At 46.0% G+C, this 21,868-nt stretch overlaps 1 protein-coding gene across 1 annotated transcript; it reads right to left on the reverse strand.

Annotated features, from left to right (window-relative positions):
* Window positions 1-1,312: 1,312 nt before the first annotated feature.
* Window positions 1,313-18,975, reverse strand: LOC144136435 (L-asparaginase-like). The gene is made up of 10 exons (XM_077668748.1): window positions 18,605-18,975; window positions 14,860-14,977; window positions 13,058-13,169; window positions 11,101-11,226; window positions 10,512-10,595; window positions 9,948-10,074; window positions 8,210-8,322; window positions 5,269-5,454; window positions 4,507-4,620; window positions 1,313-1,518 (listed from the first exon to the last, which is right to left on the reverse strand). Exons 1-10 carry the CDS (start codon window positions 18,765-18,767, stop codon window positions 1,399-1,401), a joined length of 1,263 nt encoding a protein of 420 aa, XP_077524874.1. The 5' UTR covers window positions 18,768-18,975; the 3' UTR covers window positions 1,313-1,398.
* Between the last annotated feature and the right edge of the window lie 2,893 nt (window positions 18,976-21,868).

Genomic DNA, 21,868 nt, shown 5'->3' on the forward strand with positions numbered 1-21,868 from the left:
TCCAGGCGTTCACCTTTTTACCGGTAGAGCACCGTACCAAGGGGAAGCCTAGCTGCACCCATTGCTGCCGGGTACCTAACGGTTTCCAGTAAGTACAGTCTTTCCCTTGGCTTGCCAGGTATACGGCTTCTGTGGGATGAAATGCTCGAAAAATGGGCGTTTGGCCCCACTTTGTGCCACTTCGCTTTTTGGCCAAGCTGCCCTAGCGCTAATAAAATTCATAATCATCAACATCAAGTCTACGGGTTAACGAGGGTAGAGGAAGTAGCACCACGACGCTTGACCGAACGTAGGTAAGAAGTGCCTACCTACGTTGGCACTGAGTTTTGCACATGCATTGTGATGGCACGGCAATAATTGCAGGTATAAATTGTGTGTTTTTTTCTAATGAAGTTGTTGGAAGTTAGCGCTGTGTGTGTCTACTCGTTATTGGTTCCTTGTCCTGTTTGCGCAGCAGCAGCAGCAGCCCGCACAGGATGGCAAGTCCAGGCCGCTGTTGGGCTTTTCTGCTGAGCTGTCACATTTTGCCACATGGTGTGGAGAAAAATAAATCCCTTTGAGGCTTAAGAATTAGAATGTGAAAATTAGAATGTGCTCGCGATATGGACAGGACGCTGCTGCTGCGCCTAGATGCGACCTGTCCCGTTGATATGCAAGGTGTTTCAGTGAAGATTTGAAATTTTTTTTCAGAAGTAGGCTTCTTTGGGCTAAAAATATGGCTTTCGCGGCATAATACCAGTGTTGGCGGATACCGTAATGCCGGTGAATTGTCTTACGTAGTAAGCTGGTTAACTAATTTCTGATAACTATTTTTAACTGTGACGTACAGGCAACTGGTTGCAATTAGAGATTTGTAGCCGGTCGTTAGTAATAGCCATATCAATTTTTAGGATTTGAAAAACGCGATTACCCGCGCCGCTGTAGCTCGGCGCAATGCAGCCAAATCTTGTCGAGTCACAGCGTCGAGGGTAATAGAGTTCTCGAAATTCTTTTGAAAACTGATATGGCGATTACTAACGACTGCTACAAATTTTTAATTGCAACTAGGTGCCTAACTCGTCTAGTGAAAAAGGTATTAAAAATTAATTAACCAGCTTACTAAAAACATTTCATCGGCTTTCTGGTATCCGCCAACCCTGGCAATACTAGGCAGCAAAAGATATATTTTTACCTCAAAAAGCCTATTTTTGAAAATTTTTGAAAACGTTCGCTGAAACATCCGGTGCACACTCCGCATGACAACGACATGCTTGTGCAGTCTTCATTTTCCACAGCGCTCTCTTGATATCGCTTGACCGAAACGAGCAAGTCCTCAAGACGATATTAGTTTATTATCGATTCTGCGAGCGCGCTGATACAGGTTGCAAACTCTGCCAATCTCTTGGGAGAGAATGAGATTCAGCGCATGAACAGTGCCTTCCAGGGTCCCATCAGGTTGAACACGTTGTGTTGATCTTCCCAACCGTCGCCCGCTCCCAGCGGAGTGGTCAGCTCACCACGCAGGGATTCTTGCAGTTTCTGAAAGAACGAACAAGTGCTCAGAATCTCGGAACAAAAACTAACTGCGCCTCTTTGGACTGAATTTACGGTTTATAACTGCATTCATCTCAGATTCACTGAGTGGTAAGCAGGTGGGGTTGAGGGGAAAACGACACAAATTTGTCGGCGATCATTAAAAAAAATAAATGCAAAGAAACATTCTTCACGTCATAATGACAGTGCGGCATGCAAATACCGCAATTGGTTGAGCATATTTTACTATTCTCATCCTAACTCAGCGGCCTTGTAGTCAGGACTATGGGCAAACCTAAGCACTGTTTAGTCTTTTTAGTCCTGACACGATCTTTGTATGCCCCACTAACAGAGTTTTGTCCTTAATTCTAGAAAAACAATGCCAATTAAGCTGAAGAAACCTTGCGGGCCGATCCTGCAGGCTTATATTTTTCGCCTTTATGTACCTTATAATAACTGGTTTCAGTAAAAGTAAGCCGCATTGTCTTTAGAATGTGCAATCCATCAACCTAGGCCGACATGTCAAGTTTTTTTTTTCTTCAACGATGCTTTAAGTAACACATTTTTCCTCGCAACATACAGCCCGTTGCGTCCCTATTGTGGTGGCTGTAACGGTGTATTAAAGAAAAGCGGGGTCAGACTTTTCAATATCTACCAAGGTTCTGTAGAAACGTCGTAACCTGAAGCCATAGCTTTAATAATTTTTTTTTTATCAGTGGACGTTCGTTTTTACGTATACAATGCTGGAAACAATGATAAAGTAGCCCAATAACGTTCGCACGACGCCAGAAGCCACAAAACAAACAAATGCGGCTTCTACTGTTTGAATAAAACACAAGGAAACATTCATTCAACGATGAGGTTGTTCTCGTGACATGTGCTTGAGGGGCTCTGCCGTGCATACGTAAATACATAAGCAACGCTTGTGCGTCTTTTATGCATACGTGCGTATAAAAGCAATCTGCGCACAGCTATGCTATGGAGGCTGCCTCCTTGGTTCAAATTTTGACTAAAAAGTAGCGCAGTTTTTATGGACACCTTTCCCTTTTGAAGAGGCTCTGAGGAAAGCCTGAACACTGAAAAATGTAAAAAAGAAGTTTTTTTTTTTTAGGAGAATAGGAAGCAATGAATTTATCAGAAGGAGATTCTGTACATAGGAGGTCCCGTGGTCTATGCTTTGGAGAACATCGCATCATCAAGTTGTACCCAGTTTTAGTTCCGAAGTTTCTCGTTGGAATGATGGTATGGCCGGCATAAACCAGTATAAGGCAAAATTTTTTGCTAGTATGCAACATTCTCTTTACGAGCCTTGGCCAGTTTTATTGGATCCTTTTAAGCCCACATTTGGTAGTCGCACTGTGATAGGAGCGGACAGAGTAAAACTCAGAAAGCGGCTTTTCAGTGTGCTGTAGAAAGTGACACAATACAAAGCACGAACCAATTGAGCGAGCATTTCTTTTTCGGAAGGCAATAGAAGAGAGAAAAAAAAGCAGGAAACCCTAAAAAAAACTGAAGGAAGAAAAGAATAGGAAAAAAAATAGGGAGCATGCAAGCCTCAAGAAGGTCTAAAAACTATGGAAGCGTAAGCAATGCTGCCAGGAAAAAAAGGAAAAGAACCTGCATGTGGCCGTCCATGCGCAAGGGAGACAGGTGATCGCATCAACTGAATACTTCATTTAATTTGGTGTCAGCAGAGCATCATGATCAAATATTTTCCTATTCACTGAATCCGCTCTGGCACATTTAAACAGCTATAGATGACACACCAGCTCAAACTAAAGTTTAGCTTTGGCCACAGGCTGCAGACAGTGCTTCTCAAAGATAAAAGCCGATATCGCCTTCCTAGTTTATGCTCCCAAAGGGCGCACATTTTACTTGAGTACTGGACTATTTACTATTCAGACAGTATAACCAGCAACAAAACCGGGATCTCAAGAAGCACACCAAAAAGAGCTGGACTAACAATTTATGTTTTCTTCACGTCAGTTTTAGTCCTGCGCTGACCTGTGTACTTATGTTGCCGTTCGCGTTGCTGGTCACAGTACGTTTTATCCACATCAAATAGACCGCATCGTTATCCTGTTGGTTTAGTATTCATAAACATCATTTCGTGTCCTTCCTGAAGTGACGCTTGCGCCATAAAATTTTGGACATGTCGGCGCAAGCTATACAAGTAGTTTGTGAGGCGACTGTTCGAAACGACTACGAAGGGCCGCTAGGGATCATATTGACATCAACTCGCTTGAGCGAGGTTTATGCTTTATGCTATTCGACGTTTAACTGCCCTAAGTTGCACGCTGGCTACAATGGACGCGACAGTAGAGTGCTAGAACTTAATTTTTACCACTCGGCGTTCGTTAACGTGCACTGACATCGCACATCACGTGAACGGTTTCGCATTTCGCCTTCATCGAAATGCAGCCCCGGCGTCCCGGATTCGCTCTCGCGGCCTTGGGCTTAGTGATCAGACAACATCGCCAAGGAAACAGACACGGACTCACCGCAATGGTTCTAAGGTTCCAATACACTTGGCCTTACAACTCGAGAAGCGTTCCGAGGAGAGATTCAACTTCGAAATTCAGTTCAACAGGAAAATGGTATAGCGCCAAACATTATGACGCAAACTCAAATACCGGAAATGGCATTTAGAAAGTACTTAACTTGTCTGTCTTTAATTCGTCTTTTCTAAAGTCATTTTGTATGGGGGACATCGTGCGACGTTTACGGCTGCGTAGTAGAATGCAGTGACCAAAAACTGTCGCGTTCACATGGAGGCCAACGAGCTTAGGCCTAGCCGAAGAGGACATGTGGGACGAGTAGTGGGTGACCTTGTCTTGATGCCATCCTGAAAACAAGATCGTTTGCGTTTCCAAGCGCTAAAATTTCGCTGATTATAGGAAAGCCATGAAAAAAAGACCACGCATAGAAGGCGCGATGCCTTGCTTTTAGATACAGAATGAAACTGGTGCCCCAAAAGTAGCTGCACACAGTTACCTGTTTCTTCTCCTCGTGTGTCCATTCACTTTTCGAGAGGACGTAGCTGAGCTTGGTCAACCCGGCCTCTGGGGTCATGTCTGCACCGGGGATTACGCCAACTTGGAGCAGGTCCTGGATGTCAGAATGCGAGGATAAATTAAAAACTTTTGGACAAGGAGCAGTCGAGACGCATGGTTCATATATCCTGGTCTCTACGTTGGGACGCCCACACTTGTGAAATGCTGCTCGAAGTAGCGGCTGATTTGCGTCAACCTGTCAGCCAGAAAGAAAAAAGTGCGTCTAATTACTAGTCAGCAGCATTGGTTTACCAAGTTCAGGGTTCTCATCTCATGCTCAGAGGTGTTGAAGCACAGCCATACAACAGATGCCGTGAAAGCTAGCTCAAGCAAAATATAGCCCCCTGAATTGTCCGTTGCTTGCCTCCTATTGAAGTATTAAAAAAAAAATATCCGTGTGTATGGTGTTGCACGGAAAATGAGGTTGAGCAGATGTGGTTAGCTGATTTACCTTATTTGCCTCATAGGCACAAGCTAGTACACAATAAATTGAATGCAACAATAATCGGAAGTCAATTATATGAGGTTTCATAGCACAAAACAACGACCGAAGGGACAGGACACAAGCGCTTACTTCCATTAGCGCCTCATGTGGATCATCCACTAACGTTAACATAACCATAAATAACTAAAGTCTCAGCGAAACGCCACCGTTATTCGCAGAGTGTGCTAAGCGCAAGGCCGGCGGCAGCCAACAGCTCACGTTTCCAGTCTCGTAGGCGGGGTCCACGGCTCCGTGCAGGCACTGGGAGCAGTTGAGGATGAGGACGCCCCGTTCGGTGGCCTTGCGGATGGCGTCCATGATGTCCTTGCGGGCGGTCGGCGCGTTGCCGGCTCCGTAGGTCTGCAGCACGACGCCTTCGACGGGCGGCTGCAGGTAGGCCTCCACCTAAGAGGGATGCAACAGTTGAACATGGGTGAGGAGGATGTGCACAGCTGCCGTACTGTTCAACATCGCCAGCACTGGCTTGGAAGCGCTGTGGACTGCTGCTGATCTTAATTTTAGATATTTATTTCGGAAGGCTGTCAATCCTTCTTTTGGGATTTTTACAGGAATGGACAAGGACATCGTATACAAATACAGTTTCACTGACCAAAGTTTGAAGTTTAACAATAAGATGATACAGACAACTCGTGTGACATAGAAGAATGAATCAAGTCATAAAACAAGAATGACACTTGCATATCATGAATGCCAAAACTGGAAGAAAGCACAGCAGTAAAAATGAAAAAACAACAACATTCATGCTGAAGTAAATGCAAGAACAAAGCTCTCAGCAACCTTGAGAAATTTTGCCACGGTAGGCTGAACTGATTGTATTTGCAAAAGGGTTGCAATGCAGGCCAGTTGGTTCATAGTAACTTGAAGAAAAAACCAGTCACAAAAGACAAGGTACAAAAGAAGGAGAAGTGAGATTTATTAGACAAAACAGTCTCAGCAAGGCCAGCAGAGCATGCTCAACAGCCGCATCAGACCTCACAGCGCATAGGGCATACAAGATACGCATCTACCGTGACCGGATTGCATTAGCACAACCTCGGTGCGCTTACTCGAGAAGGAATTCGCTTTTTTTTTTTAGGCCGGTCACGGTAGGTGCGTATATATCTTGTGTGTCATATGCGCTGTGAGTTGTGATGCGGCTGTTGCGCATGCTCTTCTGGCCTTGCTGAGACTATGTTTTGTCTAATAAATCTCAGTTGATAGTCCAGTCGTTGTGGCGTGAACACTCCTTCTCTTGCCCCTTGTGTTTTGTGACTACAATGAGAAGAAATAACAGGCGTATTTTACACCAAATGCATCCGGAGAGGCAGAACGACTGCTTGTTCTGGATTTGAGAGGGCAGAGTGACTTCTATTCGCTCCTCCTTGCCCTCCTGCCTCCTCTTCCGCCCCCTCTTTTTCCCGCCAAGTGTACTATTAGATGTTACTAGTGAAAACCATCACCATTGCGCTTAAGTGACGCGTACCGAACTAAACCTTCTGTTATTACGGCGGAATCTTATCTGATGACAAGAAAAAGGCGGGCAGAGGAACTTAGTATTACGAGCAGTGAACTTATCACGTGCCTTCCGAAGATTGAGGAAGCGTGCACGCTATCAATATATACGTGAATCCAGGAGCACAGCTCACAAGACACTCAGCTGTGTGGAGTGGGTGGAAATCTAGGAATATTTCTAGTTCAGTATAATTGTGGCAATTTACATGAGGCATTCACTTCCGGCAGCATGTCACAGCGGACAAAATTTCACTTCTGCTTTTTAGAAACGGCAAGTCATCACAGGTGTGCTAGTGAGTAAGCGAATGAATGTGATCCAAGTAACAGATCAGCCTAATTCATAGTCGTAACCTGCGAGCCGGTCATAAATTCGTTGACATAAGGTGTGGGATAGTCTAGCTGGTTCTCATTTTCATTAATGAGAGGTCTAAACGCATGCTGCCACGATTGTACGCGACCTATATGGATGTTTTATGCAAAAAACATGTAGTGCAACAGGAAGGAACTTGTTAATGGCAATGGTTGACTCCATTTCGTTCAGGAAATGCTAATGCTACCGTCAGGAGCAGTTTCCCATGCCTATGGAGCCTATAGTACCACTGCTGAGATGCTTCGCTTTCCTACTGCACATGCCACTCATTTCGGGAGGCAGCTGGACAAAATCTTGGCTCTTGTGATGAAGCACGTGACGCATGAATGAAAGGTGTCGGCTGCTGTTGTGGTGGATATTAGGCTGAAGCCGCAAAAAAAAAGAGAAAATAAAAAAAGGTGGCTGGACGAATAAAAATGTGTAACGAGATTTTTTTTAACGTTAGTTGTGGTGAGACACCAAATAATTTTTGTTGTATTCTGGCCTAAACTGCTAGATTCTCCGAAGCTCAGTGGTGACGGTGAAAACTATCACTGACACACAAAAGTGGCCGATGGCGGGTGGGGACCTTAGTCCACGGCTCCAGTGCTGAGGACCGCCGCTTTGGGTCGTTAGACTTAAGATGACGTAGGTGACCAAGTTGCGAGCTGAGCTCGGCAGCGCGGCTTCCCAGGTTTCCGGGGAAGGGATGGGTGGAAGAAGTGGGTGATGTTGGCAGGCCCACAAAACAGGGAGGGGAACTACGAGCATCTGTTCGGGTATTGTGTTGGCTAAAAACGATGTAGTAAGGCGAGGCCTTCAATGATGGAGCGAATGTAATGCAACACGTGTGGCCTCGTGCCTGTCGCAGCAGCGTCCTGGCGTGCTGCAAAGTTCGCAGAGCGAGGTTCCGCCGCCGGCGCTGCCATCAGTGCATTAACACGTCATGCGGTTACTGCCGCGCAGCATGTTCGCTCGATGCCAAAGTCTGTATTGCAGTGCCTTCGGCGTGGGCGCCGTCTGCAGCAGAGGGGCGAGCGAAAGAGAGAGAAGGCCCTGAAAACATTACAGTTTGAGAAGGCGATTTACTGATAGTGAAGAGCAGCTGAGGCAGATAGGGCAGCAGCCACCGGATAGCGCACGCAAGAGACCTGTGCGCAAGTTATCAACGACGATCGAAGTGCGGCTGGCGCTCGGTCTTGATCACCTTCCCTTCAATGTGCGTTGCGGACGGCGCCGCGGACAACAGCGTGAAAATGAGGAAAGAGATAAGAAGAGCTAACGCTCTTGAAGACTAACCACTTCGACGGTGATGCTGGGAAAGAGCCGCAGCAGGCCCACGTCTCTGCTTAAGGTGTCGTGGGCGCGGAACTCTTTCCCTATCGGGTCCTGGCGGATCAGGCGCCAGTTGACTGAAAAAAAAAAAAACGACAGAAAGTCAAGCCTTAGAGAGAGAGAGAGAGAGAATCAATCGCCTACCAAGTTGATACCTGTTTTCCTAAAGGGAAGCAGGAATGGTGCTTATTGTTAAACATCCGACGCAATTCACGCCTGAAGCTTCTAGATAAAGCTGTCCAAGTAGTTTAGTGCTAGAAATTAAAATGGCAACGAAATTGCAGATTAAAGCCTCGAGGATCTTCAGGCTTCTCACTGCAGTGCAGAAATGCGGACAAGCCCGTTGATGACGTCGCTGTTGCCGAAATTCAGCAGGGGTGCGTGAATATACAAAAAGTGAATTGAATATCCTTCTATTCGACCTGCTCAACAAAAGAAAATAGGCCATGTACAGCCGCCGCGATGGCTCAGTGGTTTCAGTGCTTGGCTGCTGACCCAGAACACGCGGGTTTGATTCCGGCTGCTGCGGTGGAATTACAACGAAGGCGAAATGCTAGAGGCCAAAATTATCTGGAGCCCTCCATTACGGCTTCCCTCAGAGCCGGAGTTTCTTCACGACGTTAAACCCCACAAACGCAAACCATAAAACCAAGCAGTATTAGAAACGAATCGAATTCGCTCTCAAGGTATGGAACACTTTTCGAATAACAGGCACGATGTTCAAATAGGGCACGCCGTAGGTTTTTTTTTTTTCAATGATCGTTTGAAAACCGCGGAGAAGGAGGTTTGATCAGCGCCGAGGGGTGGTCCGTTCATAATACGCACATACAGGCTGTTTCACCTAGAACTGTACACAATTTTTAAAAATAGGCTTTGTGAGCTAGAACACTTTTTTTCGGCCTGCAGTCTTTCCGTGAGTCATCTGATGCCGTCAAGCACCGCTTCATGCATGGGCTATACGTTCGGTGGCGTTGGATTTCTTCCTTCGAGCAAAAGTTGCTTCGTTGGAAATGTAGCGCTACCATTCAAGAAACCTGAACGCCATCGCGGCTTTATTTGGCGATTATGTCATCATTTCAAATGCTAGCACAGAGAAGACAGCGCAGACTTTACCTGCAAGTTTCAGATATTGGCACTCTTTAGGCTTGTCGAATTCTAAAACCTCTTATGTTGTCGCTTAAAGCATTCGTCTTTGCAAGCCGCTTCTTTGCGGGAAGCGGACACGAGCCTAATATCGAGATGGCGACCACTATGCGGAAAGACCCACGGAGACATAATGCGGATAGGGATGTGAATGCGGGTTACGGTATTTTAAGTATAGAAGACGCATATGTCTAAACACCTCGCCACCTTTTTTTGCTACTTTCGACCGCAATGAAGTTATTCTCGAAGGGCCCGCCGAGTTGTCAGTGCGGCAAGGCGGTAAGTCAGACAGCGCTGTAAGGCTTATTTCTGTCACTGTTGGTGCAGATACAAGTAGCTTAAAGTGAACGAAACATGCATGTGGTTTTTGATGGCAATTAATGTTTGAGATATTTGTGAAAACAACGCTTGATCGAATCAGGAGCTGAAGAGTGCGGATGATGGAAGTTATATTCCATTCGGACTTGCGCCAAGCGCATTATTCATCGAAAGCGTGAAGGCGGGGACGAAGAAAGAGTAGGCAAGTGTATAATTCAGTAGAACACTCCACAGGACTTACTATCCACGTTGATGCCAATGGTGACGAGAGGGGCCATGTTGAAAGATGCGAAGGCGTCCAAATGGGCAACGCTGAACTTGCTCACGCGGTTGCCGCGGAACAGCTGGTTGTGAAACATGAGCCCCACCTGGTCGTTGTATAGAAGAGTGGCTCATTTAGGCGATATGCTTTGTCAGTGTTGTAGGAGGATGTTAGCTGTCTGGACAAGATAAAAATAAGTGCATGCTTTGCCATCAAAGACATTGGTCCTTGCTGAAGCTCTAACAGTTATTCATAGAAAGGACGCTGCTTTAGCTGTATGCTTGCCAAAGGTGGGGGGGGGGGGGGGGGGGGCACACTTGCTTCGGATGGCATTGTGATGTTGAAGGCAATGGAACAGTAAAAATGTTCGGGGATTCCAAAGGTAGCATGAAATCGGCAATAATTGCAAGTGTGCTCCTGCTAGGAGCTATAAATACTAGAGATGGAATGCTATAGTGGAGGTAGTTGTGATCGCTTTCTTGATACGCGTGTTAGCACAGCTGGTAGCCAAGGTGGAAAACCTCTCTACTGAAGTGCACCCACCTCAGGTATGACGTAATTTCCAGCCAGGATAAGTGCGTTCAGAAGATTATCTCGTCCATCACTTCGGGGCTCAAAAACTGGTATCTGCAAACAAGATACATCAAATACATGAAAAGTACGCGGCTAATTTGCAGAACACAGACGCTGTCACCGGCGCAGATTGTTTAACGTAGAGAGCCTCGCAAAGGAGCGACATACGACTGATGGCCCCTGTTGAATGAATGTAACCATTTATTTTCAATGCGCGCGAACAAGCACTATGAGTTATTGACAAGCTGAGGTTGCAAAGTCCAGGTCCGGGGAACGCTTACAGGAAATATTTTAGACTTGACTAACTCGGCAATAAGTGTCAAGAATTTCCCACTAGATGACCTGTATTGACACTATGTTTGGACACTTAGTGAAGCAATTCCCAGCATTCTTAAAGCAGATTTTCTTTTTTAGCTTCTAGGTTCCTGCGGAATACACAGTATGAGAATGTTAACTTGAGCGTGCTGTAACTAGGAGTCGATATCACAGACCTCACTCTTTATATGACGATTCCAAAAGAAACACGGAAAGACACCGCCTTTTCTATGCTGCTGTATACCTGTGAGCCAGTGATGACAACGGATTTCCCGAGGCACTCCAGCAGGAAGGACAGAGCGGACGAGGTGTACGCCATAGTGTCTGTGCCATGGAGTACGACGAAGCCGTCGTAGCTGTCGTATTGAGTCTGCGCACAATCACAGCAACGACGTGTCATAATTAGCGCCCGTTGGAAATACCTTTGAACGTATTTTTCATTTTTTTCTTCAATTGTTTCAATTATTTGTTGATCATTTACACTTGTGAAATAATCTTAATTACCACCATTGAGCATTGGCTTTTTTATTCTGAGCACTCCGACACCTTTGAACCCCTCTTTTTGCGTTTTTATTTTTCATTTCTTTAATTAATCAAGTATTAAAAGAATTTCATTAACTTGTCATCACCTATCACACACACACCAGTCAGTCATCAATCACTAGAGCGACAGATTACCATGATGAAATTTATGTTACACAGCCCCCGATTATTTCCGACAAGCGGTGCCGACTACTACTACTACGCCGACGGCTTTCCGACCGAACGAGCTGCATACGCTGTCGCGCATAGCTCATCGGCACACTTGCAGCTTTCACTTCAGCGGCCGCCATTTTTGCAAGGGGTCAGCGCAGTAGTCGTTATCACTGCTCACTCGTCGAAGCTGTGTAGCGTTGCCGAAACTAGAGCTTGCGTTAGCCAGTCCGGAGCAGAGTTTACAGCGCACTTTGAGCCTAATAGGAGAACGCAACAGCCGATGATAAGAGAGGGAAGAAGTTTGGCAGTCACAAACCGTGCTCAACAGCTCTGAAATTATGGTTCTGATCACATGATGATGTGGGCGCATACTGTTCGACGGTGTTCTTTCTAGGGGCCAGAGGTAGCTTCAGTTCGGCCCTTCCGCAATGCAGTGATTTTTCTTGAAGCTTATCGAGTACAGCACAGGCACGGATCAAAGTCAAACTGAGCGAACCCCGGTGTCCTAAATCCATCTTTTCCTGTCTTTGCACCATGGCGCTCGATTTCTGCTATCATGTGCGTCAGTGTCAGTGATAAGAAAATATAGCTTTTGCTTTCCTGTAGCCAAAGCGCCACTGGAAAGAAAAGTTCTAAGCTTGTTATATTGTGTACGTGCTTGCACAAAGTATATATATGTGAAATGCCGAATGTCACCAGACCACAATCTGTGATGTGTATCGCTGCGTCCTTCGGCTCACTAGTCTTTACTGTTCATGGACTTTTACGAGCTGAAGAGGCACTGTAGGGTATTGGGGCATGCCTGCCCCAATACCCTCCAGCCAAAGACCGTCGGTTGAGGCTATTTGGTACGCCGTGTAACAGCAGGCAGTGCTACCTTTGTCGAAGTTTGACGAAGTAGAGAATACAAAACGGACGAGCGCTTAATTCCAGATGGAGGGGCACGCACAATAGCATTTTCTTCCAACAATCACGTGGGCGCAGTGTTGGGAACGTTTTCTTTGGAGGCTTGGCTGCGCGATTGCAGACTGCACACTTATTTTTTTGGTAAGTGCGATAGACGGGCTGCACACGTGTTCATCCTGATCGCGGAAGGGGCTTCTGGTATTGATACGACTTATTTTCCATTTTACTGCTTCTAGCAGCGCTGCCCAAGGCCGCACAACTGACCCGTCTCCGTGCGCGAGAAGTGATCGAAGAGCGCGGTTAGGAGAACCGACATTTACAGGGGCGCGGCAGACTGTTCGATATATCGAACGTTCCGGCGAAAGAGAGTTAGATAAACGCGAACAATAGCGATATATTTCTGCACGGAATTTCAAGTGGGTGCTGCTACTATTGGATATAAACAACAAATCGATATATCCGGGCTGGGTTTACTTGGCGTAAAATACTGTGGACATGAACTTAAGTAGTACAGTGGGCGCCTCTGGATAAGCTTTAAATGACGGAAGCTTACACTGAGGTCACACACGAATTCCTTCTTCGCAACGCGATTCTCTTACCTTTATGTCTCGAGCGATTTGGAGCCAGTCGTCCATGGTGGCATTGGATGAATCAAGCAGTGGGGTGTACTCGGAGATGGTGTAGATGACACGCCGGGGATCTCCCGTTGCCCTGAGTGAACAAGACCGATAAACGTGCACCATGGGACAGGAATGCGTGATGGTGGGTTAGGTACTACCGCCAAGTTCTGGGTGCACTTATTGTTTCTTTACTCGAGTGTGTTATGCATAACGCCATCTAATATGGAGTAGAACATAAGTTATCTATTTTTAGCCCTATGCACTTCTAATTTCAAATGACATTTCCTTTTGGAAGCTTCAAGCTATGGGCAGAACAACTTCCACGCAAAGGCAAGAGTTAGAGACGAGCAGCAATTGCTGGAAAGCCACTGGACGCAATAATCACGTTATTAAATTTGTGAAGAAATGAGAATATGTCAGGGCAAGGTAAAATCAATATTCTCAGCAAACTCCTTATTATTCGCTGAAAATGCATTAAACGCTACCTGCAGAAAGCACGGTGGACGTAATGCATGGAACACTCTTACGACGCACTATTCTGGTAGCTTATGCATTAAAGAAATAGGTTAGCAGCCTGGATAGAGTCACTGCAGTGTTTTCCAAGAAGCATTTTCAAAGCAATTTATTACGACCACTGCGTTCAAAAATCGAATCTAGCATGCTATAACTGAAAGAGATATGAATGCACAAAAAAACATCAAGCAAGCTTTCATAATTTCCAGACGGCGCCTGCATACACGGCGCAACATGCTGAAAACTTTGGCTCTCGGAAGAAATGCGTCTGTAAACGACAACGCGATCAGCGATTCTGGAGCATATTGATTGCTCGAGGTCAGGATCCAATTATTTTTGTTCGTGTACAGCGGGGAGCACGCGTCCTCGGGATAATACATGTAAGTGGAAAGAGATAAATAATAAGAGGGAGAAATTTTCACTCTGAGTTTTGAGCGTTGTCCTGGAAGCAGGTGATGCTCCGAGGCAGAATGACGTATAAGCGTAGGCTGTAGGTTTCGATACGTGCGTGACTTTTGTGTAGGAATTGAGTCTTGGAGCTGTACCCACGTTCCCAAAAATATTACGTGCGCATATGCCCGGCTTGCTTTTTAACCTTGCTTTACAGTTGTACCTTTCTTCTCATCCCGATAGGAAATAACATGAACACAACGTAGTTATAAAAAGAATACATACAAGATATTTATCGCAACGTTGTGAAAGAAGGGCCCAGCAGAGGGCGTACTAAATATGGCCACACGCATGCGCCCGCTCATTATATGCGGTTCGGCGGTTTTAATTTTTCCTGCAAGGTGGAAGCCGATTATTTTTTGCTTCTTGAAAATCAAGTGTAGAGTGGTTCTCCGAGCGAAATCTGGGATAGTGTTTTAGCCTGGCAGGTAGCCCGGAGCCTTAGTGTTTACACAGTAGCGCAATGGAAACGTGGAGGAATCTAATTCCTTCTTTTTTGAAGGAAACGGTGGACCGTTGATTTGGTCAGCATATCTGGTAAAATCGATAGGGATCATTGATCGACGTGTATCTGACTCACTCAAATTCCTCTGTTCATCACTGTAGAAGGAAGTAAAGACGAGGTCGTTATAAGTATTTATACGCACGGAAACAGCAAAAAAGACGCAAATAACGAGATTGACAAGAGGCGTGCTGCCTGTCGACTTCTTTTCCTCCTGTGTTGCGTCCCCTAAGCTCTGCTTTCCTAAATATGGCCGTTCATTCCTCTGGCACAAAGTGCGGCCTATGCTGCAGCATCTCCCAATGCGTTCACTCACGGCAGGACCAGCGGAGGCTTTTCGCAGTCGCCGAACTGTTTCTTCGTGTACTCGGGGTCGTGCAGCTGCGGAAACTCGCGCAGCCGCTTGTCCAAGATCCCCGGCGCCGGCTTGAGAACTGTGGGCAAGGAATCAGCAGCGAGGAGTTTTCTATATACGCGACGCAGGGAGCACCATGGTTACACGTCACATTCTGCTTGCTGTGGCAGAGATTGAGCCCCCCTCGCATCTTGGTTGGGAAGGCAGATCGGGTTTCTTTTAGCGCGATGGGAGTGAACCCGTCTTGGTAATGAATCGCTATGCAACATTTTTTTTTTTTGGGGGGGGGGGGACCGGGGAGGTTAAAGTTATGTTTCGCTTAACTAATTAGTGTAGCTAATATGCTAGGGATGAAAATATTGCCGAGCTGAAATAATTTGCGAGCATCTAGCGAAAGTTTTTAAATGAGCAGTAAGTATAATTTGCGAGAATATCATATTTAACGGTTTGTCACTTTCAGGCAGTGAGCAATAGCTGTCACCGTAGAGGGGTTATGAATGATGATAATTAGCGAATAAAATTATCTCTGATTCAGGTGGTAAGGGCGTCTAAGTGCTTCGGCATCGACCGTTACTCTCCGTTGTTCCTACAGAAAATTTCGGAGCCTAAGGCGGATTTCAAAGAATAAACTGTGAAAAAACAACTCCATAATGCAAAATCAGCACCTTTACTGCCTGCTTGAACGCGTTTAGTATTAAGTTCAAGTAGTAGGTAAAATCCCGCTATTGACGCGCAGTAGGTTTCCTGTATGCCAGCTATTCTAGGTTTAATTATTTCGCCAGCGACTTCAAGACAAATAATTGAGTAGAAGAATAGCTTTCCAGAAATGCTATTGCGTTTGAACGTAGTCTCTCGAAAAAAATAACACAAATTCTTTTTTATTTTTGTTTATGTCTGATGCGAAGCGTCTCGAGGAGTTGAAGAGTCAAGCGAAGTTTATGCACAGCAAACAAACTAGTGTGCGAAAAACAAACAAACGCACGGGGCTAAGCCCGCAGGAAAATAAAGAATTGATAAAGAAGCAGTTAATACAACAGCGATCAATCCCACAGAACCACGTGCTACAAAAATACAGCAGCCCACCTTAATACCCACCCTTACTCTGTATGTCCAAGTGCTGCGCGCAAGAGAGCAGGCTGTACGAAGTTTGCAAGTCTACGTGTCCAGTTTCCACTTCCAGACCATGTCTCGCCGCCAGTGCGTGGCGCTTAAAAACTGCGCATTATTCCTTAAACCCGAAATGATAATTTTCCGTTGAACGAGCAGAAAAAATTGCCTCACAACTAGAAAACTTCGCAAAGGACTACTTCGAGCTGGCCTTTCATCCTTGGTCTGAATCCCAGGTCGCAGTGAGGTCAGCCAGTCATCAGCCAGCACATGCGTTCTCAGCAAGTCAGAAAATAAGGAAGTCAGGCCATGAACTATTAAATTAGTGCTAGCGCTGAATATCGATAAGGGTTATGGCGCCGCTACACTCATTGTTCCTTGCAAGGACACAGCAGGAGACGAATTATTGCTTTTTCAAGCACACGTGTCTACTACAAAGGACCAGTTCATCCATCTGTCCAAGCCGATATGGTGCAGCGACGTTAGCTGGAACGCCCACTGGAAACAGTTGAGTGGACAGTGTTTTCGAGGATTCAGGAGAAAGAAGAATAGACAAAAGAGAGGCGTCGGCATCAGTAGCAGTGTTCTGGGCCATCCATGCTTCTCGCCAGGGAAAATACGAAGAGACACAAGAAGAAGCTTATGTACCGTGAAACTGAGGGGACAGAGAAAATAGCAGCACAGATTAGATAAGCAAGTGATCGATGAGTCTCTTGACGGACGCGAATGAGGACACGTGTGCGGCTGGAAGCCATTCAAGGCCAGCGTGTCTTGAAAGTCGATCTAGCGCAGATAGTTTCGTCTTGCGTCCAAGGTGGCCCAAGAAAGGTGCTTCCGCAGGATGTTTTCGAGCGAATTTGGCGAAAACATGAAGCTTGTATTGGCAAGCGATACTGCCCCACGAATGCCACGCTTAGTTTACCCAGGATGCCTAGCGACCCTGAGAGGCAGTCAGCCCACGAGCGATAATGCGACAAAGGAATCCATTTTTGGAAGGCGTTATCAGTCTTAGATCCGAGGAGGTTCTGTGATGATGCAAGTAGGTTAGGAGAGCTCCTCTGGGTGGGTTGGCTCCTATAGTTGGTACGCCTCGGGAGACGATGATGAATTTTTATGGCTCAAGGGTATCTGCGGCCAAAGAGCGCCATGGCACAAGGTAGCTTCGTTTTACACAAGGTGGGGTCAAATACCCATTTACCAAGCATTTAACCCTGTTTAAGTCAAGCACCAGGCTAGAAGACGCTTGTAGCCATTGTATCACAGGGCACAGGGGATCGAACCCCGCACCTGCTGCATGCGAGGCGGATGCTCAAGCACTAGGCCACTGTTGCTGTCCGTCTCGGGATAACTCTGCTGGCGCCACACGTCAACGGTAGAAAAATCGGGAAACGGATTCAGGTGCAATAATGATATGCAGTGGAGAGCTTAGTGCTCTCGGCTGGAATTATATTAAAAAAACGGGAGTAGATGGCACAATAAATCAACAACGATGAAAAACGTCCCGAATAAAGGCATCGACTACACTGGTGTTCGTTCTCTACGTGGATTTAGCAGTCTACGTGGTGCAATAGTTTGCATGTAATATAAAACAGCTGTTTAAACTCGGACGCATTGCAGGAAATGTAGCGGACCATGTTTCTTCACGCACTTCCGGATCGTACAATGCTTGTACCACTGTGTTGGACGCCGTAGTGGGCGGCTCCAGGTTAATTCGGCCACCTGGGGAGCTCTAACGTGCACTAACGTCGCGCACCAGGCAGACATCTTACAGCGAGGACACGTGCCCCGATTAACACGGGTTCGTTCGGTCTGCGATCCTTGACACGAAGATATCGCACGTAGCCCGAAAGAAAAACGACAAAAGTCGCGCAAAGCAACCAGTGACTTGCAGACCGCGGACGGCTTTCTCTAACCACTGGGCTGTGGTCATTACTCGCGCGTCTGCTTGTGGAAGCATTGCACCGTACTCAGAGTTGTGAAGAGCATAATGCGATGAGTCTTCAAGGCCCTCAAGATGTATGGGGATATGCATGCGCAGGCATTTTATCAGGTGCTGAATGCGATAATTAAAAACAGCAGTCAAAGCTAGGCGCCACAGGTATTGCCGCTAACGCTTCCATATTAGGCAATCATACGGCCAAATATGAGACAGGGAATGTCGCAGATGGGCCCTATGCGAACACTGCATGAGTATTGCTGTTAAAGCACAGTTACCGGCTAAAAACTCAGGCTAAGAAAGCGCGTTGTTGTCGGTGCTGCATAGTGCTTTACGCATAGTGTCATGCAGGCCACGACGCACCTTTCTGAAGCTCCAAACTTTCGTCCTTGGCCTGCGATTTGACTGAATCTGTGCTGGACATCCCAACTACTGCCCCCGAAGAACTTTGAAAATAAAACTAATTTTCAGAGCCAACCGAAAAAAACAAAACAAAACATCAGTGCTGTTCCGAACAGGCGGGCTGCTGTACAGGTTGGCGAAACCAGAACCCACTGCTCTTCCCAGCAATGACTCCGAGTATGCGTACAGCTTGAATGAGTTTCAAAACTACCGTTTCTTCTGCCGTTAGCGAATGACTGGAATATAATGCCCGGTTCTTACCTCCGTCATCGTCCTTGACCATGCCGATGGTTCCTCCGGTGTAGATGACGAGGACGCGGGACTCGTCATTGGTGGCATAATGACGCCACCCCTCGCTCTCGTCGGTCAACGAGTGCAGAACTTTGGGGACGTACGAGGCGTCCATAGGAGCAACGACAGCCATCGTGGAAACTGGAAGTCGGCTACGCGGCGGCCCGAGTGAGTGCGAACAGCGAGCTGCCTGGGGTTATGTAGGCTTCGAATACGGCTCCGCCCCTCGGTGCGGGAGAGCGATACAGCGCTGCGGGACTTTGCCCCCCTATAAGGCCAGGGCAAAGATTTCAGAAGATAGGAAAGATACGGAAACTTGCAGGCCGCCTCGAGAGGTAGTTTCCAGTTTTCCCTGCGTTAAAAAGCGTGTACACAAGTTGCAGGCGTTCAAATATGCGGGGTGACACAGGAAACAGATGACAGCGCAGACTATGTTTATCGTCAAAGTGCTTGCCATTCGCGCTCTGCTCACATGTTATTGCTGTTTCAAAGATTGTTGCGGGACGCACTGCAAGCGAGATGACAGCTTCGCGGAATATTTATTTCGCCATCACGATGTAGCCCAACTAGACGCTTTGACATCCTTATCTGCCCCTGTCCACGTGTGACTTTTAAAGTGCTGATGCTAAAGCGCAATCCTTGAAACTGTTCGCTTTGCCTCACTGCTTGAGCTGTCATGGCGCTTTGCACTAGAACAGAAAGGGAGCACGCATGCCGGTGTACTGTTGGTTTTCTTCTCTTATTTGAGAGTTCAGCCTTTTTAGCGTACTCAGAAAAATTTACTGGAGGCCAATAAACTTTCCAGAACGGCTGTACGTGTCCACGTTCGTTGTACACATGAAGTAAAAATAACATTTTTCCTCTCGGAACTGCTGGATCCTGATGCCTTGCATTTAGAACCAGTTCTTGATGCCACCATAGACTGCGGCGCTGAGGCGTTTCCGTGTAGCACGTGACTTCTGCCGTACTCTCAGTGGCAAGGGTCGCAATGCCTTTTTGCGCTCCTCGCATGCATGAGATACCCATCTGGCTTAATGCGAATAAAATATTATTGACCGTGCAGGAATTTCGGAGGATTTATCCTGCATGACGCACTCATTGCTTGTGTTTCCTGATGATGATTAGAAAAACTGAGGGTGGGGCCCTGTTAGAGTGGCAATACAGGGAGCGGTGCGACGATCCAGGGAAGGCACTATCCCCGATCATGGGGGGAGAGAGCTGCTTGCATTGTCACGCTAGCAGGGCCATGAGAATCGGCCGACGCCAGTGGCTGGAAGAGGGTCCTTTGTCAGGGAAAAGCCGCTTCGTCCTTGAGTTGTATTCGATTAGAGCTCTCTGCTTGAGCAGTAGCGGAACCTGTTCGCCATCGTACTTGCCTATCTCCAAGTCCCACGATTAAAACTAAAAGAACCTATTTTTCAAGAAAGCCAAAAGGGGTTTCAACGAGGGAGACATACTGTGTGTGTGTGGAAGTTGAAAGCTTGTGCCGTTCTGAAGAAACAAAGAAAAAAAAAGGTGCACAGATGCATCGACGAACTGTCCAAGCTTACGAAGCTGGGTAGGATGAATGCAAAAGCTGAGCAGAAAATTACTGAATTTTTTAGAAAGTGCCAAGTACACGGTAGATACATGGAGTTTTCAGTAAAGTCAAGTTTCAGTAAAGTCACCTTAGGTCTTAAGGAACTACTTTTATGTCTGCCATTTACTTCTGTTCAACATATAAGGCTTACTGCGTGCTCATTTCAATTCAGCGAACAGTAAGTTCATTCAAGTTGTATTGTAGTGTAACGATCAAGCTTTGTTTAGGGGGTAATAACAAATACACAAATCGGTTATCACAGCGCTTTTCTTCTGAGCTCTCATACGAGAAAATCGCTTAGCGTCACACTTCTTTGTCTTTGTAATCTTTCAGAAACTGTTGATCGCCTACTGCGTCAATGCATTGTTCTTGCAGCCTGTTTTTGGTTGTGTGAGTTTCGTTCTGTTATCTCTGCTGACTGCTTCATTTAAAGCAACGCAGATTCTCAGTAAGCAGCGGCTTGTGTATACCATCAGCGTATGCCCAAAACGCGAACAAGAAAACGTAAGTGTCAAAACAAGAACTCAAAAATATTTGCTGCTGGAGAAGGAATGCACGCAGGGCCTATTAAAACTAATGCGCAGTGGTCTCCGTGCAATCAAAGTTAAAACCGAATGAACTAATAGTCTGTCTGTCCCAAGTAAAAGCTTGCTGTCTTGCTGCTCCCATTTCAACTGTCACAGTTTCCTTAGATGTTTCATTTAGTCGCTTACAGTGCATATTTTGAGAAAGTTTCTGAAAAATCTCTTCTCCCGAAGTTTTTCTTTATCATCCGTCATCCTTTGGCTGGCTGCATCACCGAGATATGCCCAAGGGGCACATCCTGTTGAGTACTGTATTTATGCCGAGAATGATTTCTAATAGTAATTGGAAAACTAATGTTTCTCATCGCATACCACTTTTCATATATCATATATACAGTGGTTTCTTTGTACTCTAGGTGGTTTTAGAGTTGGTATCATTTGTTTGAATAGCGTAGGACCCGGTGTTGCCTACAGCCCCTTAGGAGTACCGATATCGTAATTGTAAATATTTTTGATTGTAAAATATTTTATCCGCTCCGGATATGCCCGCTACAGGTCGATGGTGTCGCCTCGTAACAGTAAATTTAGGCAGTGCATCTGAAGTGGCGAAGCCTTTGACAACTGCCTCGGTAATCAGTTGGACTTTTGGAATCCCATTTATGTAGTATTTTGCTTTTGCCTTCGGCTGTATAGCTCGTTCGTCTGGGAAACAATATCAAAAGGAACACTACAGCCATATGAAAAAAGAATACAAATAGAAATAGTAATGGTTTCTCTTAATTCGCTCCAAACTCTGTTCACAGCGGAGAGCTGGCGTACGAGCTGCTCACGGCGCGAAGACAGCGAAGAAATCTGGTTGACCAGAGCGGGGACATGAAAAATAAATAAAGAAGGCACGGCGTTGAAGGAGGAGGAAAAAGGTGTACAATGCACTACTATATAAGGCCAAGAACCACAACAACAATAATGTTTCGTGGGCACCACCACCAACAACAACAATCACTCTATAACAGAGGATTATATATATATATATATATATATATATATATATATATATATATATATATATATATATATATATATATATATATATATATATATATATATGCATGGACCGAGAAGCCAAGCTGT

The sequence above is a fragment of the Amblyomma americanum genome, chromosome 6 (assembly GCF_052857255.1).
Source record: "Amblyomma americanum isolate KBUSLIRL-KWMA chromosome 6, ASM5285725v1, whole genome shotgun sequence".
Taxonomy (NCBI): Eukaryota; Metazoa; Arthropoda; class Arachnida; order Ixodida; family Ixodidae; genus Amblyomma; species Amblyomma americanum.

Coding starts and splice junctions, on each gene's coding strand:
- LOC144136435 (XM_077668748.1), bottom strand. CDS start 18,767: ATGGCTGTCGTTGCTCCTATGGACGCCTCGTACGTCCCCAAAGTTCTG. Junction 11,227..13,057: donor AAATCGCTCGAGACATAAAG/GTAAGAGAATCG, acceptor GATTGTGCGCAG/ACTCAATACGACAGCTACGA. Junction 10,075..10,511: donor GAAATTACGTCATACCTGAG/GTGGGTGCACTT, acceptor TACAACGACCAG/GTGGGGCTCATGTTTCACAA.